At 38.0% G+C, this 17,812-nt stretch overlaps 1 protein-coding gene across 2 annotated transcripts in view; it reads left to right on the top strand.

Annotated features, from left to right (window-relative positions):
* The window catches only part of DOCK4 (dedicator of cytokinesis 4), a 407,978-nt gene that overhangs the window by 164,308 nt on the left and 225,858 nt on the right, over nt 1-17,812 (top strand). For both annotated transcript variants that reach the window (XM_040343815.1, XM_040343816.1), the window contains exons 9-12: nt 5,706-5,787; nt 8,105-8,165; nt 10,236-10,368; nt 12,239-12,327. In XM_040343815.1, coding sequence (XP_040199749.1) covers nt 5,706-5,787; nt 8,105-8,165; nt 10,236-10,368; nt 12,239-12,327 — 365 coding nt within the window. The remainder of the gene's footprint in view (nt 1-5,705; nt 5,788-8,104; nt 8,166-10,235; nt 10,369-12,238; nt 12,328-17,812) is intronic.

Genomic DNA, 17,812 nt, shown 5'->3' on the forward strand with positions numbered 1-17,812 from the left:
CTGCCCTCTGCCAGAAAATGGTCAATGGGGAGAAGGCTTACCTTCCAATGACAATGACCCAAAGCCAGGGCTCAAGTCCTGCGGGAATGCGTGGGAACGGAGTTCCTGCACTTTTTTCACAGCAGGAACGCAGTTCCCTTTGCAGGACTAGAGCAGCCGAGCCACCCGAGCCAATCCTTCACTAAGCGGCGATGCCCAGCTCGAGTCACTGTCAGGGGCAGGCAAACCTTAGTAATACTTTATGTTACTGGCCGCTTCCTGTATATGGATTCATCGGGCAGTGTGTGGGTATTACGTCACTTCCTCAATGCCGAAATGTCTCCTGGGAGCTTTTGTCATTGTTCCCAGGAGACATTGCGGAGGTCTGCCGCGAGTTATCGCAGGATTTAGAAAGAACTTGCTTTCGCAAGTATACCCGCACACTACCCGATGAATCCATATACAGGAAGCGGGCAGTAACATAAAGGATTACTAAGGTACAGTGGATCGAAAAAACAAACAAACATGCGGTTAAGTAATTATGCATATGAGCGTATCATTTTTTTTTTTTTTTGGTGGGGGAGTGGATCTTGGGTGGGAGTTCCCACACTTTTTTCCCCAGGACTTGACCCCTGCCCAAAGCACACAGTAAAAATGACCACACAGTGGTTGAAGGAGAAAAAGGTGAATGTCCTTGCATGGCCTAGTCAGAGCCCCGACTTCCTATTGAAAACTTTGGAATGACTTGAAGACTGCAGTCCACAAACAGTCACCATCAAATTTAACTTGAACAGTTCTGCAAAGAAGAGTGGGCAAATATTGCAAAGTCTAGATGTGTAAAGTTAGTAGCGACCTATCCCAACAGACTAAAGACTGTAACTAAAGTAAAGGGTAGTTCAACCAAATACTGACATAAGGGGGGTGATCCTTTTTCCAACTCTGTGACTCTGGCTTTGAATTGAGTAAATATACAGTATCTAACAAAAGTGAGTACACCCCTCATATTTTTGTAAATATTTTATTATATTTTTTCATGTGACAACACTGAAGAAATTACACTTTGCTACAATGTAGAGTAGTGAGTGTACAACTTATATAACAGTGTACATTTGCCGTCCCCTCAAAATAACTCAACACACAGCCATCAATGTCTAAACTGCAGGCAACAAAAGTGAGTACACCCCTAAGTGAAAAAAGTGTCCAAACTGGGCATAATTACCCATTTTCTCTCCCTGGTGTCATGTGACTTGTTGGTGTTACAAGGTCTGAGGTGTGAATGGGAAGCAGGGAAGGTAAATTTGGTGTTATCACTCTTATTCTCTAATACTGGTCGCTGGAAGTTCAACATGGCACCTCATGGCAAAGAACTCTCTGAGGATCTTTAAAAAAGAATTGTTGCTCTACATGAAGATGGCCTAGGCTATAAGAAGATTGCCAAGAACCTGAAATTGAGCTGCAGCACATTGGCCAAGATCATACAGCGGTTTAACAGGACAGGTTCCACTCAGAACAGGCCTCGCCATGGTCGACCAAAGAAGTGTTGTCCCATGAAAAGATATATATAAAAAAATATTTACAAAAATGTCAGGGGAGTACTTTTTTTTTTTTATGAGCTGCTGTAGCTGGATTAAGCCCCTGTTCACACTGGCGTGACATGTGCTCCGACTTTGAGTGCGCATTACATGTAAAAATAAATATATATATTTCCCTATGAGAGCCATCTTAATTGGTCCGACTCGTTTCTGTGCAACTTTGAAAAAAGTTCCTGTAATATTTTTCCGACTTCTTCAGTCCAATTTCAGCCCATAGAATTGAATAGAAGTCGCATCCAAGTCGAGTCCTCATCTAAATTGATGTGATTTGGATCTGACATTACAGGAAGATTACACAGACATTCCCTGAAGTTGCTTCGAAATTTCTTCTAGATCTCGTCAAAGTTGCGTGACTTTCATGCAGAACAGTGTGAACCTGGCCTTAAGCAAAAACTGTGTCTGTCGTCATTTCGGATGAATATTTTTAATGGGTGGAGGGGGGTTTCGTGGGTTAATTATTTCCTTTACCCACCGTTTTTTTTTTCTAAAGTAGAATAAAATGGTCTCGGCCATTCACAACTTATTTAAATATACAAACTTCATGCCATTCGTGGTTTGAATGCATAGGCAGAGAATGGCTATGGGTTGATGTACTAAAACTGGAGAGTGCAAAATCTGGTGCAGCTCTGCATGGTAGCCAATCGTCTTATAACTTCAGCTTCTTCAAATAAGCCTGGACAAAAAAAAAATGGAAGCAGATTGGTTTCTATGCAGAGCTGCGCCAGATTTAGTACCCTCCAGTTTTAGTAAATCAACCCCAGAGTGTCAAGTTACTTGGACATTGTGTTGGCTTTTTCCATTGATAATAATTGTATGCCCTTAGCAAGAGGACTAGACTTATACCATTGTCATAATTTTAATGTGTTATGTCCTAATTTAATTAGCAGCAGTGTCTCATTCATTATAACCAGATAATTGGTGTTTCCTGTGTAACAGAAGCACAGGAATCAGGGCAAACAGTGCTGAAACCAGCTTGACTTCAGCCTGGTAATTAAGAGTCAGGATATTTTATAAGTCAAACAGATTGCTAAGAAAAGTGGGTACATTATATTCTTGGTAGTCTATTCTTTTGGCTCTATTCCAGCATCATTAACATTTACTTGTATAACATAGTCTGATTAAATTATTAGAAAGCATTTATAGGTATATACAGGTTCAGAACATGTGGAAAAAAAATGGACGAAGGCTCCTCATTTTAGATATGTCTTTACTAGCTTTTTTGTCCTAATAGATTTTGCTGGTTACTTTAAAATAAAATATTATAAATACCAATCTTCAGATTTCATTATTTACATTAATAAATGCCTCATTCTTTGAGTGTATAAGAATACTGTCAGGTCTGGATCTATTACGGTCTCCCTCCCATTAAAGCACAAAGCAAAATAATCTATATTGTTGCTTTAACACAATGCTCACTGTGCATTTTCAGCGTAAATGCCATCATTGGGAGTCCAGACAAAGGTCAGACTGTGCAGCAGTGAGTCTGATTTTAGCTACAAGCAAAACATAGTCACTCAATAAATAAGTCATGTTCATCCATAATACTTTAGTGAAGTGGAAAACGAAAATAGGCCATTTTAGGTATAGTATGAATTTGGGGCGCTTTCGCACCCGTGTGCTGCAGTACTGCAATGCACCTTGCCAGCACATGGTAAGCAGGATCTTGTGTTAAGCCGCTAAAAATCCTGCTCACATGACTTTTTGGTCTATTGTGTGTAAATAATCCAATGCCAAAGTAAGGAAAGGTGTCTTAATGCAATACATGTTGACCCATGATGCAACATGCCCTTTAAACACGCTACATCAGACTAGTGGAATGGTTTTTATTTATGTGCATGATTAAAATTGGGTTAAAATTATATAAAGTATATCCCAAAAAAATGGTAATTGAACATTTCACATACAAAAAATCTCTGATATAGTAGCACATATGCTAGACAATTGATATCCTAAAGCTTAACACTTTTGTGAAGCAACATTCACTTCTTCAGGTGATAATCCTATCCATAATGACATCTGCAGAGAAACCATGTCCTTAATATAACCCAATAAGAAGCAGGTACCCTGGAGTGGGTGACTGGGGATAAAGAGAAGCCAAATGTATTAAAAACTTTCAGCCCTGTGTATACAAAGAAGCATGGGGGAGCTGAAGTCCATAATAGGGATGGTATTGACGCAGCCCCAAATTATCCACAATGGCTCAAAAGTGATATGGTCCTGATATCGGGGAACTGGAGAAAGGGCAACCAAACTGATGAGAGGCATGGAGGAGCTTGGCTATGCGTAAAATTTAGAGGAACTGAATTTATTCTCTCGAGAAAAAGAGATTTAGGGGGATGTGATCAACATGTACAAATACATAAAGGGTCCATTTAGTGAACTTGGTGTTATTATTCACTTTAAGGACATGACAGCGGACAAGGGGGCACTCTTTACATCTAGAGGTAAAAAAATTCCATCTCCAAATACGGAAATGTGGAATAGACTCCCTCCAGGGGTGATTCTGGCCAGCTCAGTTGATTGGCTTTTAAAAAAGCCTGGATTCTTTTGTAAATGTACATAATATAACTGGGTACTAACATTTATAGGTAAAGTTGATCCAGGGAATATCGGATTGCCTCTCGGGGGATCAGAATTTTTTCCCCCCCTGCTGTAGAAAATTAGATCATGCTTTGCTGGGGTTTTTTGCCTGCCTCTGGATCAACTATGGGTATAGGATTGAGTATATAGGATTGTATTTTTTTATTTTTTTTTATTGGTTGAACTAGATGGACTATTGTCTTGTTTCCAAACTGAATATGTAACTCTTAAGAGGCAGGAAACCACCAAACCTGAAACATACATGCACAAGTCATATTAGGATCTTATTCCACCTGTCTCACAGTGGTTACTCTCTCGCTAGCTGTTTTTAACTGGAATATATTTGGCTCTATGCTCCTTGATACATATTTTGCAGTTGCATTTAGTGGGCTCCGATCTGTGACTTTTGCTGTGTGTTTCCCATTTGGTGGTTTCCTGCCCTTTCCACAGCTCCTGGACAAAACTCTCCTGATGGTGCTTTTCCATTGCACTACATTTTTTATTTATTTTTTGCTAGAGAGGGGTTTTGCGTTCTATATATGGTGATTGATTGTTGGGTACATTTTGATCTCTTTACTGCTCGTCAATTTTCATCCATTGGGAGGTATTTTCTTTATTGCAGTTATCCTCTTTTTGGGTACTTGCTTTATATTCTGTTCTATTAATGACCTGGTTTCTCTGAAGATGTCCTTATGATATCAACTGGCTATTCTTATATGCATATGTGCTACTATATCAGAGATTTTTTTTTGTATATGAAATGTACAATTACCATTTTTTTGGATATATTTTATAGAATTTTAACCCAATTTTAATCACACATATAAATAACTTGGGTTTTCTAAGAATGTATTTACTTGTCTTTCTGGTGCTGCTCTTTTAAAGTCCAATGGGGAATTTTTGTACATGAGCGTTCTCATGCCTTTGGCTGTTGGGCTGCCAATCAGGTTTATCAAATAGGCAGTGCGACAACTTAGTAAAGCAGCGCACACGTTGGGCTGACAATGTTGCTGCTGCTAACTGAGCAGTGGCTTAGTGTTTTTTGCTTGCAACAGAAAGTGCTGTTATTGACAAGATCATCAAGTAAAAGAAAATTTTAAAATCGATAAAAAAAAAATGATTTGCTTAGAAAAAAATGTATGCAGTGCGGTATGACACCAGGCATGCAAAATTGATTTAGGATTTACATACACTTTAAAAAATGGCAATTTAATTTAATGTTGAAAGCATGGCGTGTAAACTGAAATTAAGCGCAGTTATTTTATTTCTGTTTTACTTTTTTCAAGTGATCTATTTACCTAGCATCATCTTTGAGACTGTAAGAACGATCTGTAATGACAGGTTAAGCACTTGCTGCAGCAAAGCTGACATTTTGTCAGGTTTAAATTTTACATTCAGCATTTTAATACTTTTTTTTTAATGCTCTGACAGTTGCTTTCTAAGGCATCACAGAATTTAAATTTGAGAGATGGGGCTGACTACACTACATCCACCAGTATGCTAATTGTTCACCTGCACTGTAAATGAATGTAAAATATTTTTTTCTTCTTGCAGTGAACGCTTCTTTGTAAGGCTGAATAGGAATGGGCTGCCTAAATCTCCAGAGAAGACAGAACGATACAGTTCCCTCTTTGTTGTAAGTGTGATGTCTGTGATTAATTTCTTCATGCCTACAAAGCTCAAGTGGAGGCTTGTTGAAGTGTAACCATTTCAAAATGAATTGTGTTTTAATTGATAAGAGGTAGTACGGCTAAAGCTGAAAATTACGAATTTTAATATAGCTAATAACAAACCGTGGAGTTTGTTTTATTTAGTAGGGGTGTGCATTAACCACTTTGGGCAGACTTGAATAATTGGGTTAATTTATGATCCTAAGAGTTTGAAGTTATATTTGTATATTATATAGTGAGGACATCACAGCCATTGTGAATGATATGGAAAGTAGAGAAAGTCAGTCAGATGGCTTATTTTTTTGTTATGGCTTCTATTAAACGCAAATCACATTATCGCATTTGAACACTTTGAACTATCCTAATACTATATGGACTGTGTTGGGCACTAGCAGTGTTTTATTTCTTCTTCTTAGTTGTACATCTCTCTCGTATTTTATAGTAGACTGTGATGTTTCACATTATGAAGCAAGACCTGCCCGTTTCAGTAATTCCATAGTCACGGGATGCATTCTTATTTATTGTAACCATGTTTCTTTTGAAAATGTGTACTGTGTATATTTTTACATAAAAGAAAAAAAAATCTGGAGCAACCAACAACCGTAGGGTGTCCTATAATTCAATGTATGTTATCTTACCATGTCCTGAGCTTTGGTTATTGCACTTACTTTACTTTTAAAGTCATCTAGTGCATATACTGTATGCTCATAATATACTGTATAGTCTTTGCTACCAACCAATAGGATATGAAAAGTCTGGCATTAGTTATAACAGTTTCTTGAAAATTGTTACACCGTGAAACATTTTAGGTTCTATAAGATTTTTATTAAGAATTTTTTTGACAGAAGTAAAAGAATAGAAAACATGAACCGGTCACCCAACAATGGGCAGGCCGGTTGTCAAAATTTTAAGCAGAAACTTTCCACGTCATAAAATTCAGTACAAACAAACTTCGCAATGTGACAAGAACATTTATACAAGAGTCCCTGCTATTCATTGTTCAACCACTAACATGCACCTCTTCCGACCTGGGCGCCCCCTTGGGAGCCTGCTGCGCCCGAGGCCAGGAAGAAGCGAGGAGAGAGGCTAGTAAGTGCAGGGGTGCCACTCAGAGCTAGAAAAACAGTAAGTTTATACATCTAATACAACTTCAGGCAGGCCAAAGGATTCGGATCCTACCAAAAGAAGACATAGGGTGGCTATGGCCGTGAAACATTTTAAAGGAGACTTTCCTATTTTACAATGGTGAATCATAACTTAAAGCGGAACTGCACTGAATCTGAGAACCACAAACCAAAACTTTTGTTTAATTCATTTTTAATATTCAAAGCAAACTCCCCCATCCATCCATGTCTCCATGTTTTATTTTACTAAGAAATTGCTTTGAAAAACTCCCCCTAGCATTTCTGGTCATGGCCATCTTGAGTAAGGGCAGATGATTCATGTAGCATTTACTTCCTGGAATCCATCCTTAGCTCATGCATACAGGCAGGGGGGGTGTGCTTAGCTGAGAGAACCCCTCCTCCCCTCCTAAATACTCCTGGGATGACACAATTTTGCCTAAGCATGGAAACCAGGAAGTAATTGAAGAAATGTAAAATACAGTTTAAAACAAGTGAATATGATATACTTTTCTATCTTTTTACTAATGCCAGCAGCATAAGGATTACAAATGGTCAATGTTTATTGAGAGAGTGAAGTTCCACTTTAATTAGCACAGAATAGTTCTTCCTCTGTTGATCCATATTTTTGCAGGGATCCTCAGTTTCAGATTTCATCAGCTGTACAATTGCTGCTGGGTACTCTTAGTTATAACTTTCCACTTCAGTTAGTTTTGTCTCTTTGGACAGTGATATATGTCTGAATTTAGAAACAAGGTAGATGAGAAAGAGTAAACAAGTTATGTGTGGACACTTTCCTACAAAGGAATTTTAGGATGGGACTATTTAATTTTTATACAAATAGGAGACCCTATATGTGAACCTAGAATGTGTGTAAATATCAATATCCTATTCAGTGATTACATATTTTCATTTTTAGCAATTAATTAGAATTATGAAATTAATAAAAAAATTAAATGAATAAAGTACAGTCTCAGAAATAATCAGCTAAGATAACAAGGCTTGTGCCTGTTGGGGTATCTGGTTAAGTAGCCAATCGGTCACCTTCCTGGACCAAATTAGACTGCCTGTATGCATAGAACTGTGTTGTCTTGTATCTTAAATATGAACTCATGATTGCTCAAGTTATTGTAGTTAATGAAGAAACAAATTTGTTTTTCAGGACTTGAGTTCAAGTGACCTTCGGAAAGACATTTTCATCACTGTACATATTATCAGAATTGGTAAAAAAGAAAAAAAAAAACTTTTAATAAATGTGTCACTTTTCTTTTATAATAACAATGTATTCGTTTATTTTGCTAATTCGGGATGTGGAGAAAAACCTGGGAAGCAATTTGCATGCTCTAGGTGTGATTTAAATTATAACAATGCTGGGATTCTGTAATATCTTTGCAGACAGCTGCAGTCACTCACTTTTCCATATTTCCTAATTGCGGTTTGTATTGTTTTGGTCAGTCATGTATGATTCTCTCCAGACTGCACGCAGCAATTTTTTTTCTTAATTTACACCCTTTTTATTTTGAGGCTTTATTTTGTTTTTGTTTTTTATTTTGTTTTTCAGATTTTGTCCGAATGGTTTATTCGTGGATTTGTACACTTTGCCCATTCTTTGCTGGGCATCTTTGTATTGTTATGGTCTGAGACTTGTATGGTCCAACAGTGCTCCTTTCTTCCTCTATAAACTGCAGGAACCAGTCATATTCAAATATATAATTTTCCTTTTTACCCGTTTTTATCTTTTCCGTTTTTATTTTTTTACTGCTGCATCTTACACAACTTGCGGTGCTTTTCCGGCACTAGCAGGGCGGAGTTTTTTAAGGTCATGTGACCTTTTAAAAAAAAAAGAAAAAAAGGCCAGTTTTGTGGCACTTTCAAAGTGCTTTTAAGGTGCTTTGGAGGCACTGTCTATTCATTTCAATGGGCGGCTCCCAATAGCGCTCCCAGGCCGCCCCAAAGATGCTGCTTGCAGTACTTTTTAAAATGTCCCGTAAGTGCACCACCTAGTGTGATGGCACCCATTGCAATGAATGGGAGGCAGTTTTCAGGTGTTTTTTAGAGGCTATTAATGGCGCTAAAATGCCTGAAAACTGCATTTCAGTGTGAAAGGAGTCTTATGCCTCGTACACACGATCGGAATTTCCGATTGAAAAAAGTCAGACGGAATTTTTTTATCGGATATTCCCCATCGGAAATTCCATTAGTCTGTATGAAACTCCGATGGAGAAAAAAACATGCATGCTCAGAAACAAGTTGACGCATGCTCTGAAGCATTGAACTTTATTTTTCTAGGCTCGTCGTAGTGTTGTTCGTCACCGCATTTTAGACGGTCGGAATTTGGTGTGTCCGTGTGTATGCAAGACAGCTTGAGCGGAATTCCGCCGGAAAAACCCGTCAGAGTTTATGCCGACGGAAAAAACGATCGTATGTACGGGGCATTAGTCTTTCATTTATATGCAATACCTTCAATCTCTCTTGAATAAATTTACTTTGCATACAGTTTAATGCACCTGATTTGTATTTCTTATGTTTGAGGACCTCTCCACCCCAACAGTACAGATAAAGCTTCTAGCCCTAAAGACAATGCTCCTCAGATTGAGGGAATAAGGTCATCTGACTTCTGGATTTTATTTTACCTAGCAAGGTGTCTTGAAGTGGCCCCCCAGTCCATTTTAAGATATTTCAGACCCTAAGCAAGGTCTGCAAAAGATGTTTTACAAAATAATTATTCACCACATCCAGAATGGGCAAAACTCTGTTAAGAAAGCAATTTTTTGAGCATGTGGGTTCAATAGTCCTGCTAGCTCACTCATTTGGTGTCTCAAGGTATACAGTAATATAGTTGGGTTACATTACATGTTTGTTTCCATTAGCAGTTGACACAGACATCCATGGTTTATCATTGCATTGGAAATGTCAGTTGGTCGGTTTGAGTTTTTAAATGTAATTGTAACGTTTTTCTGAGGGCAATGCCAGCACCTTGACCGTCTGCTCCCTCTGTACTCTTCCACTGCACAATTATGCACATTTCAGGAGTAAATGTTTGTGATTGGATACTTGGAAAAACATACGTTCATACCCATAGTACTGTTCAAACCTCAGGGATTTTTTTTTTAAATTTTGTGCAGTCATTCATTTACAGTTCATATAAAATAATTCTAAGCTATACCTTATTTACAAATATTCTTATCTATACTTTTTGTATTTCAAATTACATTTATGTTGTATAGTGTAATGTACAATCATACGTTTTGCAAATGCCTGTGTTAGATGCCATTTTTTGTTCATTCTTTAAGGCCGAATGGGCGCAGGTGAAAAGAAGAATCCCTCAAACGTGCAATATCGACGGCCTTTTGGTTGTGCGGCTCTCAGTATTGCTGACCTTCTGACTGGAGAATCAAAAGATGACCTCATTTTAAAAGTATACATGTATGTTGTAAAATTTCACTTTCTTTACAGCAGCCTTTCTTGACCTTCTTATCCCAGTGGAACACTTCAAATAAGGTTTAGGTCTTGGGGAACCTCTGCTAAAAACAAATCACCTTGAGTGAAAAAGTGCACCTTACATTAGTAGTCAGTGGGAGGAAATGTCCTTTACATTGGTGGTTAGTGGGACAAATACAACCCTTATATTGGTGGTCAGTGGGAAGAATGTCCCTTACATGGGTGGTCAATGGGAAGAATGTCCCTTACATTGATGATCAGTGGGAATAATGCCTTCCTGATGGTGGTCGCCAGAATTCTGCTGTTTTAGACAATAAAAAGTATAATGTTCGATTTACTAAAACTGAAGAGGGCAAAATCTGGTGTAGCTGTGCATGGTACCAAGCGGCTTCTAACTTCAGCTTGCTCAATTAAGCTTTGAGAAAAAAAAATGGAAGCCGATTTGTTTCTATGCAGAGCTGCACCAGATTTTGCACTCTTCAGTTTTAATAAATCTCAACCCCTTGGTGATATGCCACTGGTTCTGTCTGGTCGTGAAAGCTCTACAATTATGCAGACATAGCTCAAGGAACACCTAGCAACCTCTGGAGGAACCAGGGTTGGACAGAGCCCTGGTTGAGAATGGCTGATGAAGCACTTTAATTGATGAAGCATTTTAAAAAGAAATGTGTTATATAGTCATGCTAGAAAAAAAAATTGTCCACTTAGTGCCTAGTAAAAAATGCCAATTCAAGTAACTGATGCAAAGTGTTATTTACAACAAAGGAGCAAGTTACAACACAATCATGATATAGCTTGTAGCAATATCTTTGGAGAAGCATGTCAAAATGTTGTGCTGTAATACATACTTTTTCCAAACACAGCAATGAAGTTCTGGTCATTTCGGGTCTGGTGTTGTTGGCTGGTGGTTGTGGGAGTGGAAGCTATGCAGTCACAGTAAACAATTACTTAGCTGTAATGCAGGGTCAGTTTATGAAATGTATATCTTGTCAATAAAGACAGGTTCAGCTGTTAAATCCATGTTTCAGATTCAGACATAAGCACACATGTTTACTAAGTGCAGGCAAACCAATCTGTTATTGCAGTAAAATAAGCTGTTCCATAATTAACTCCTCTAATCATAATGTGTTCAAACTGTGGAGAATAACATTTTAATAAGTATTTATAAAAATGTGGTGCTATGCCACCTGTTAAAACTGTAGGTCATAAGTTAAGCACTTGCTTAATGGGCACTTAAACCCCCCTCCTGCCCAGACCAATTTTCAGCTTTCAGCGCTGACGCACTTTGCGCGGTCATACATATTTTGTATTTTGTGCGGTCATACAACACTGTACCCAAATGAAATGTTAAATTTTTTTCCTCTTGGGACTGATGTCCCTTTCACATAAGCCCAGTGATCAGCTTTTGTTTCTCCTCATGCTGTTAGCGTGAAAAGAAAAAAAAAACATTACTGGCTTTTGTTTACATCACGTGATCGGCTGTCATTGGCTGACAGCTGATCACATGGTAAGGGGCCAGGACTCAGTGACTCGGGTGATCACAGCGCTCGAAAGGGGAGGACGTCTATTGACGTCCTCCCGGCATTTGGCGTCCGTGCTGTAGTTGTCATTCGGCTATGGCGTGGGCGCCAACTGGTTAGTAGATTAGAGACATAAAGAATACAGTTAATTTCGTGATAATAGAAGCAGAGGAAGTTGTACCTTTAAAAGAAAATTAATGATGTAATTTTATCAGCTTTTTGCCAGTATATAAAACTACAGTGTTTTCCTTTATCCACCAATGCAAAATAAAATCCTAACCAACATCTGCTATAGCAGTTTTTTTTAACTGATTGTTTATTTAATTGTTTTCTAGGTGCAACACTGAAAGTGATTGGTATCAAATCCATGAAAATATTATCAAGAAAATGAATGCTCGCTATAACCTTACAGGCTCAAATACAGGTAAGGAAAAAATACATTTACTATAGAGGTCTATTATTTTCCATCAAAAATGTGTACATTTTAAAGTTGGACCTTTACTTGTTAATTGTATGAAAGCAGTCTTGCTGAGAAATAGTTACTGAAGTGTTGCAGTAATGCTGAGGCATTTGGTCACGTGATCTTTAATGAAGGGTAGGACAAGAGATTAGAAAGGCAGATCCTTTCCCTTTTGCAGATGTCATGTGATTGACTACATCATTGTTTCGTCATGTGAATAGTACAGGGGAGACTATAGAGCAGCATTTCTAGCATAAGATATTTCAGCTATTTTACCCCAACATGACTGATGACATAACATTAAATTTCAACGATTGAATGTTGGATGTCGGCAGAGCTTCACTAAATTAAGGCTAAATGTCCTTGCAAAGTAAGTAGTAAATCAACACATTTGTATAGAACTGATATTACCTGACTTAGGCTGACCATACATGTTCAATTCTCTTGTACAATTTCCCTTTAGATATGCCAAAAACCATATAATATGAGGTCAAAACTAAACAACACTTTCAACTGTATCCAATTAGGCAGGCCCTTGCACTACATAGTTGAAGGTAAATCTAAAGAAAACTGTACAGAAAATTCTGAGAAAATGCTATCATGTATGGCCAGTCTTCGAGAATCACAGGTTTTGAGTAAGTTATTGTTGGTATTTATAGTGGCCTGATGCACTGAAACAATGTCAGGGTGAGTAACAAGATTGAAGGGAAAGTGGATTATGTATTCTCATGGCAAGTATTTACCTTAAATGGTTTGTGCCTTTTTAATACAAGGGTAAATAAAAGTCGTGCACCCTTATCTTGTAAAAATCTGAAAGTAGGCTAGAAGTAGTAGTGGAGTCCTACCTTTTTCTTCATCACGCTCAGACAGTGGCGATGTACAAGCTCAGTGCGATCACTGTGATTTTCTCTGGACTTGTATGTTAGGGTAAGTTGTAAAGTGTGCATTTATGACCTAATATACTTGTTTTATTGTCAAGCTTGAGAAGACCTACAAAAGAAATAAACATTCAAGGTTATTGCTTGCCAGACTCTGCTCAGAGTATGGAAAAGTTCAGAAGCTAGCAGAATTTATTGGCTGCCTGGATCTTTGGCAGGATCTATCTATACATGTATTTTGCTGGCTGCTGTTCAAGCTTCTTAACATCTATTTCATTTCTAAAAGAAGAACTATGGACAAAAAAGCCATGATAATTTCTGCTTATATCCATTTTGCTTTTGGGTGCTCTCTGTCAAAAAAGCTAATATTATACAGCACAGTACTGTCTGCTATAATGAGGAAAGAATGGATTGTAACTTCAAGGCTTGTCTCTGTGTGACTATGCGGGTCTTGGTGTGATCTGAAGCATATCTAGACCCTTCCAAATTCAGTAATGAAAGTAAGCTGTGCAGTGGCTAGCTGTTACTTGGCACATCCAAGGATCCATCCATGATTTAAAGCCCAACTCCAGAAAAATGTTGAGCAGCTCCCTTCCCTTTTCCCTCCTACTCGCATTGTCCCCACACCTACACATTTTTGTTTTTAAACCTTTTAAGTTGCATTCATCTGCCCTCACAATACCCTCTGCGGCACCTCCTTTGGGAATAAAGACAAGACCTCTACTGCCACAGTCCTGAGCAGTCTCATTGGCATACCACTGTCATCACATCACTGCTGGAGTCTTTAGAACCTGATTATGTACCCAGTAGAAAGTGTCTACACCACTAGGCAGTGACATGGGCACCCAAAGAAGGATGCTTTCTCTATGTGGTACAGAAGAGAGAAGATACAGGACCCATCATGTCACTTGACCACAGATTCAGGTGAGTATGTGGGCATTTTAGATTACTTATTTTTTTTATTACTAGAGCTTAGCTAGAAGAAGGTGGAGGCTGTTTTAAGTGATGTACAGGGAGTGCTTGGCCCTGCTGAGCAGAGAAAATCCTGGTATTCAAAAAGCAGAACTGTCATTCTGAAGAATGTCACAGAAGTACTCAAATACAGTATGTGAAGGCTAACACAGTTGTATAACTCTGAGGAGTATTACTGCAAAATCAAACAAATACAAAAATATCATTCCATAAAAACAGCTAATTAAATGGGGAAATTATACAATTTAAAATAACCCTGTCAAGAATATTTGTAATCTACAAATAATAACTTATCCCATAAAATCAAAACATTTTAAATCCCCAAAATAATTCCCTGTATATACAGTACATAACTCAATATAGGAAGTTTGTCAATGGTGATACAGACATTCTTCAGCTTGGTAAAAAAAATAAAAATACCCCCAGTTTTTAACAGGGTTCAATAATGTTTACCATAATTGTAAGCTACATGTCTGCAGTTGAAAAACATTTAGGCTTCATTTCCATGGACGTTTTTATAGCCACTTTTCTGAGTGTTTTTTGCAGCTTAAAAACAGCTCTCCATGTTAGTCTATGGCCTCATGCCCACCATGACGTTTTTGAGCTGTAGATGGCTGAGCCGTTTTTAAGCTGCAAAAAAAAAACCCAGGACCAGTGCGTTCTGAAGCTCCAGAGTAGAGCTGTAAAAACACCAGATGTTAAAAAACGTGCAAAAACGCTCAAAAACGCTACCGCTGCGTTTTTGAGCTCCAGCTCAAAAAAAATATATAAAATTAAAATAAATAAATAACATGGACAGGCGTTTTTAAGCTGTAAAAAAGGCTATAGAAAGTGGCTGTAAAAACGTCCATGGAAATGAAGCCTAATAAGGACCTCATGTAGATGACCTCACCAGGCCAAGAGCATTTTAAGCCCCATACACACTATCAGTTTTCCTGCTGGTTTTCTCTTCAGGTTTACCAAAACCATGTAGTACAAGGACCTGCCTGATTGCATTCAAATTGAAATGCTTAAGGTTTGACCTCATATTAGATGGTTTTGGTAAACCTAAAGAGAAAACCATCAGGAAAACTGATAGTGTGTATGGGGCTTTACTGCTGAATGTAAAGATATTGTATAACCTTTTTGACTCCTTAAAACCGCAATATAAACCACATTCAATTTACTTTCCGTATAGGTGCTTGTAAACAAAGTGAACACTAAAATATGAAAGAAACCAATCTAAATAAATCGCCTAAATGTCTGGATAACTCACCAGGTCATTATTCATCCAGAATGTGTTGCACTTCTCTGTTCTGGAATAGAACTGCAAAAAAAAAATCATTTTTTTCACATATATCTTCTGGTAATTACAACACTAGGGATGGCAGTCATTTTATTATTGTGTCATTTTGCTGTTCGGTTATTATGTATAACGTTTTTTTACCTAATCACAGTTCTGTTTTTGCAAGTTAATGTTATGTAAAACATGTAAATGCATCTTGTAGTAAAACAATGAAACTTGATTGCCATTATTTTTCAGCAGTGCAGAGGACTGTCAGTTTCATAACAGCTAATTTATATAATCATATAATTAAAGTTGGACAGAAACACTGTGTTCTTCAAATAAATGTAGTTTAGCTTTGTGGCGCTATATTGGTGTAATGTTTACTTTCTTTGCTAATTGTGAGCTGTTCGTAATTGCGGAAACGCAGCGCGCGTTCAGATCTTAGCTTTGTGCAGTTTTTGCTTTCCTAAATCCTCTGTGTAATTAATAGAAATTATACATTTATATCAAAATAAAAATATTCTTTATTTATCACCTGTAGTTATCAGGTGGCAAGTTTCAAGCACAATGGCTGCTTTTTAATAAAATAAAAGTTGCGAACAGGTAAGTTTTTCATTGCAAAAGTGACATGCAATGTCTCTTTGGCAATGAAGAACATTTACCTGCCTATTCACAGTCCTCAGCAGAATGTGAGCTGCACGGTGCATCAGGATGACTGCACTCCTACGCTGGCTCAGGAGTGGTCATCCCGTTCCACCCAATCAAAATGACCAAGACATACCCAGGGAGAACATACCGGCGACACAGACTTCCAACAAACTTGTAACATCTGATCTTTCTTATTAGCTCAGTTTTAAGTACCATGGATGCAAGCTATACAAGTCCCCCTTCACACTAAGGTGTGTTTGCCATGCTAAAACACACCTTACCATCATGATAGAAGTGCATGAAGTCCCCCTTTAAATTCTCTGTAGCTGTTCACATTACTGTGCATTTTTTCAAAAGCGCACCTTACATTATAAGTCAATAGAAATGCACCATATACGTTTCACAGTGCATTATATGAGTCACATGTCAATTTGTTCTCTGATGCTGGTTGTCAAGGAGCCGACACTCACCGGCATTTTAATGACCACCGGGGGATTCCTGCCTGACAGCGGAAGGTAAACAAAGAAGCCTTTATTAAAAAAAAAAAACAGTGTTGGGCCCCGCCCCAGGGAATCATTTATTTATTTTTTGGCTGTGAGATCCCCCTTAAAATCTATACCAGACCCAAAGGGCATTGTATGGATTGCGAGGGGTCCCCCATGCTGTTTTTTTAAATGTATAACTTTTTAGTGACTGCTCCTCTATTTACATTCTGCTGTCAGCTAGAAAAACACAAAACTTTTATTATGAGAATCATTTGATCATGTGTATTGATTCAAATGCCCTTCAGGGTTCAAAAAATATTTGTATCCCCTTCCTGTGTGGTAAATTTTTAATTTACATTTATATATCAAGATTTGTTAAAAATGATGTAAAACGGCAGTATATAAACTAATTAACGGAAATTAAATAATATTTTTCTTTTCTAACATTGAAGATGTTGGTAGGCTGGGAGTTTATAGTTTCGTGTTTGGTAGAGTGGCAAATGATTTGGGCACTGCTAGTGATTTTCACTTTAGGAGGCAGTTCCTGAGCTTTAGGTTTAAGCAATGTTCTCTATTTTAGGAAATCTGTACAATGGTTGTTTTGTAAGTGAAGTGATTGATCTTTTTTTTTTTTACTACACATGAGCTGAATAAGTGGAGTTCAGAACAGATTGCAGTGGTACCCAGCAGTTGCTGATTATTACAAGGACAATGCTGATGTGACCATCTCCTGTCAATTCTGCATGTCTATGGAGAGACCTAGAGTAAAATGAACACAGCTTATTTATAACAGTATATTATCCTTATAGTATTAAAGGCTAGGATAGAAAGGCCTTTCTTACCTATCAGGTTTTTACAGATGTAGCTAAATTTGTGTATATTCTTGTTGTTGTGTGATCAAGCAAACCATATAGTAGCAATGGTGCCTTGTTGATCCGGGGCATTCCATTGGGACAAATTGGCTGCACAGACAGTCTCCCAATTTGACATCAATGGTACTGCCTGTACAGGGATGCATGGAACACCTGTGCATCCCTGTGCGGGTAAACGTGAACCTCACACAGAGCATGCATTGATAAGCCCTGTGTGAATGAGGCCTAAATGAAAGAGACTGTATCCTGCCATATGTTCTCTGTAAAAAGCTGCAGAGCACTGGACAGAAGGCCACACTGTGATGGTCTGAAACCAGTAATGTGACA

The sequence above is a fragment of the Rana temporaria genome, chromosome 3, assembly GCF_905171775.1.
Source record: "Rana temporaria chromosome 3, aRanTem1.1, whole genome shotgun sequence".
NCBI lineage: Eukaryota > Metazoa > Chordata > Amphibia > Anura > Ranidae > Rana > Rana temporaria.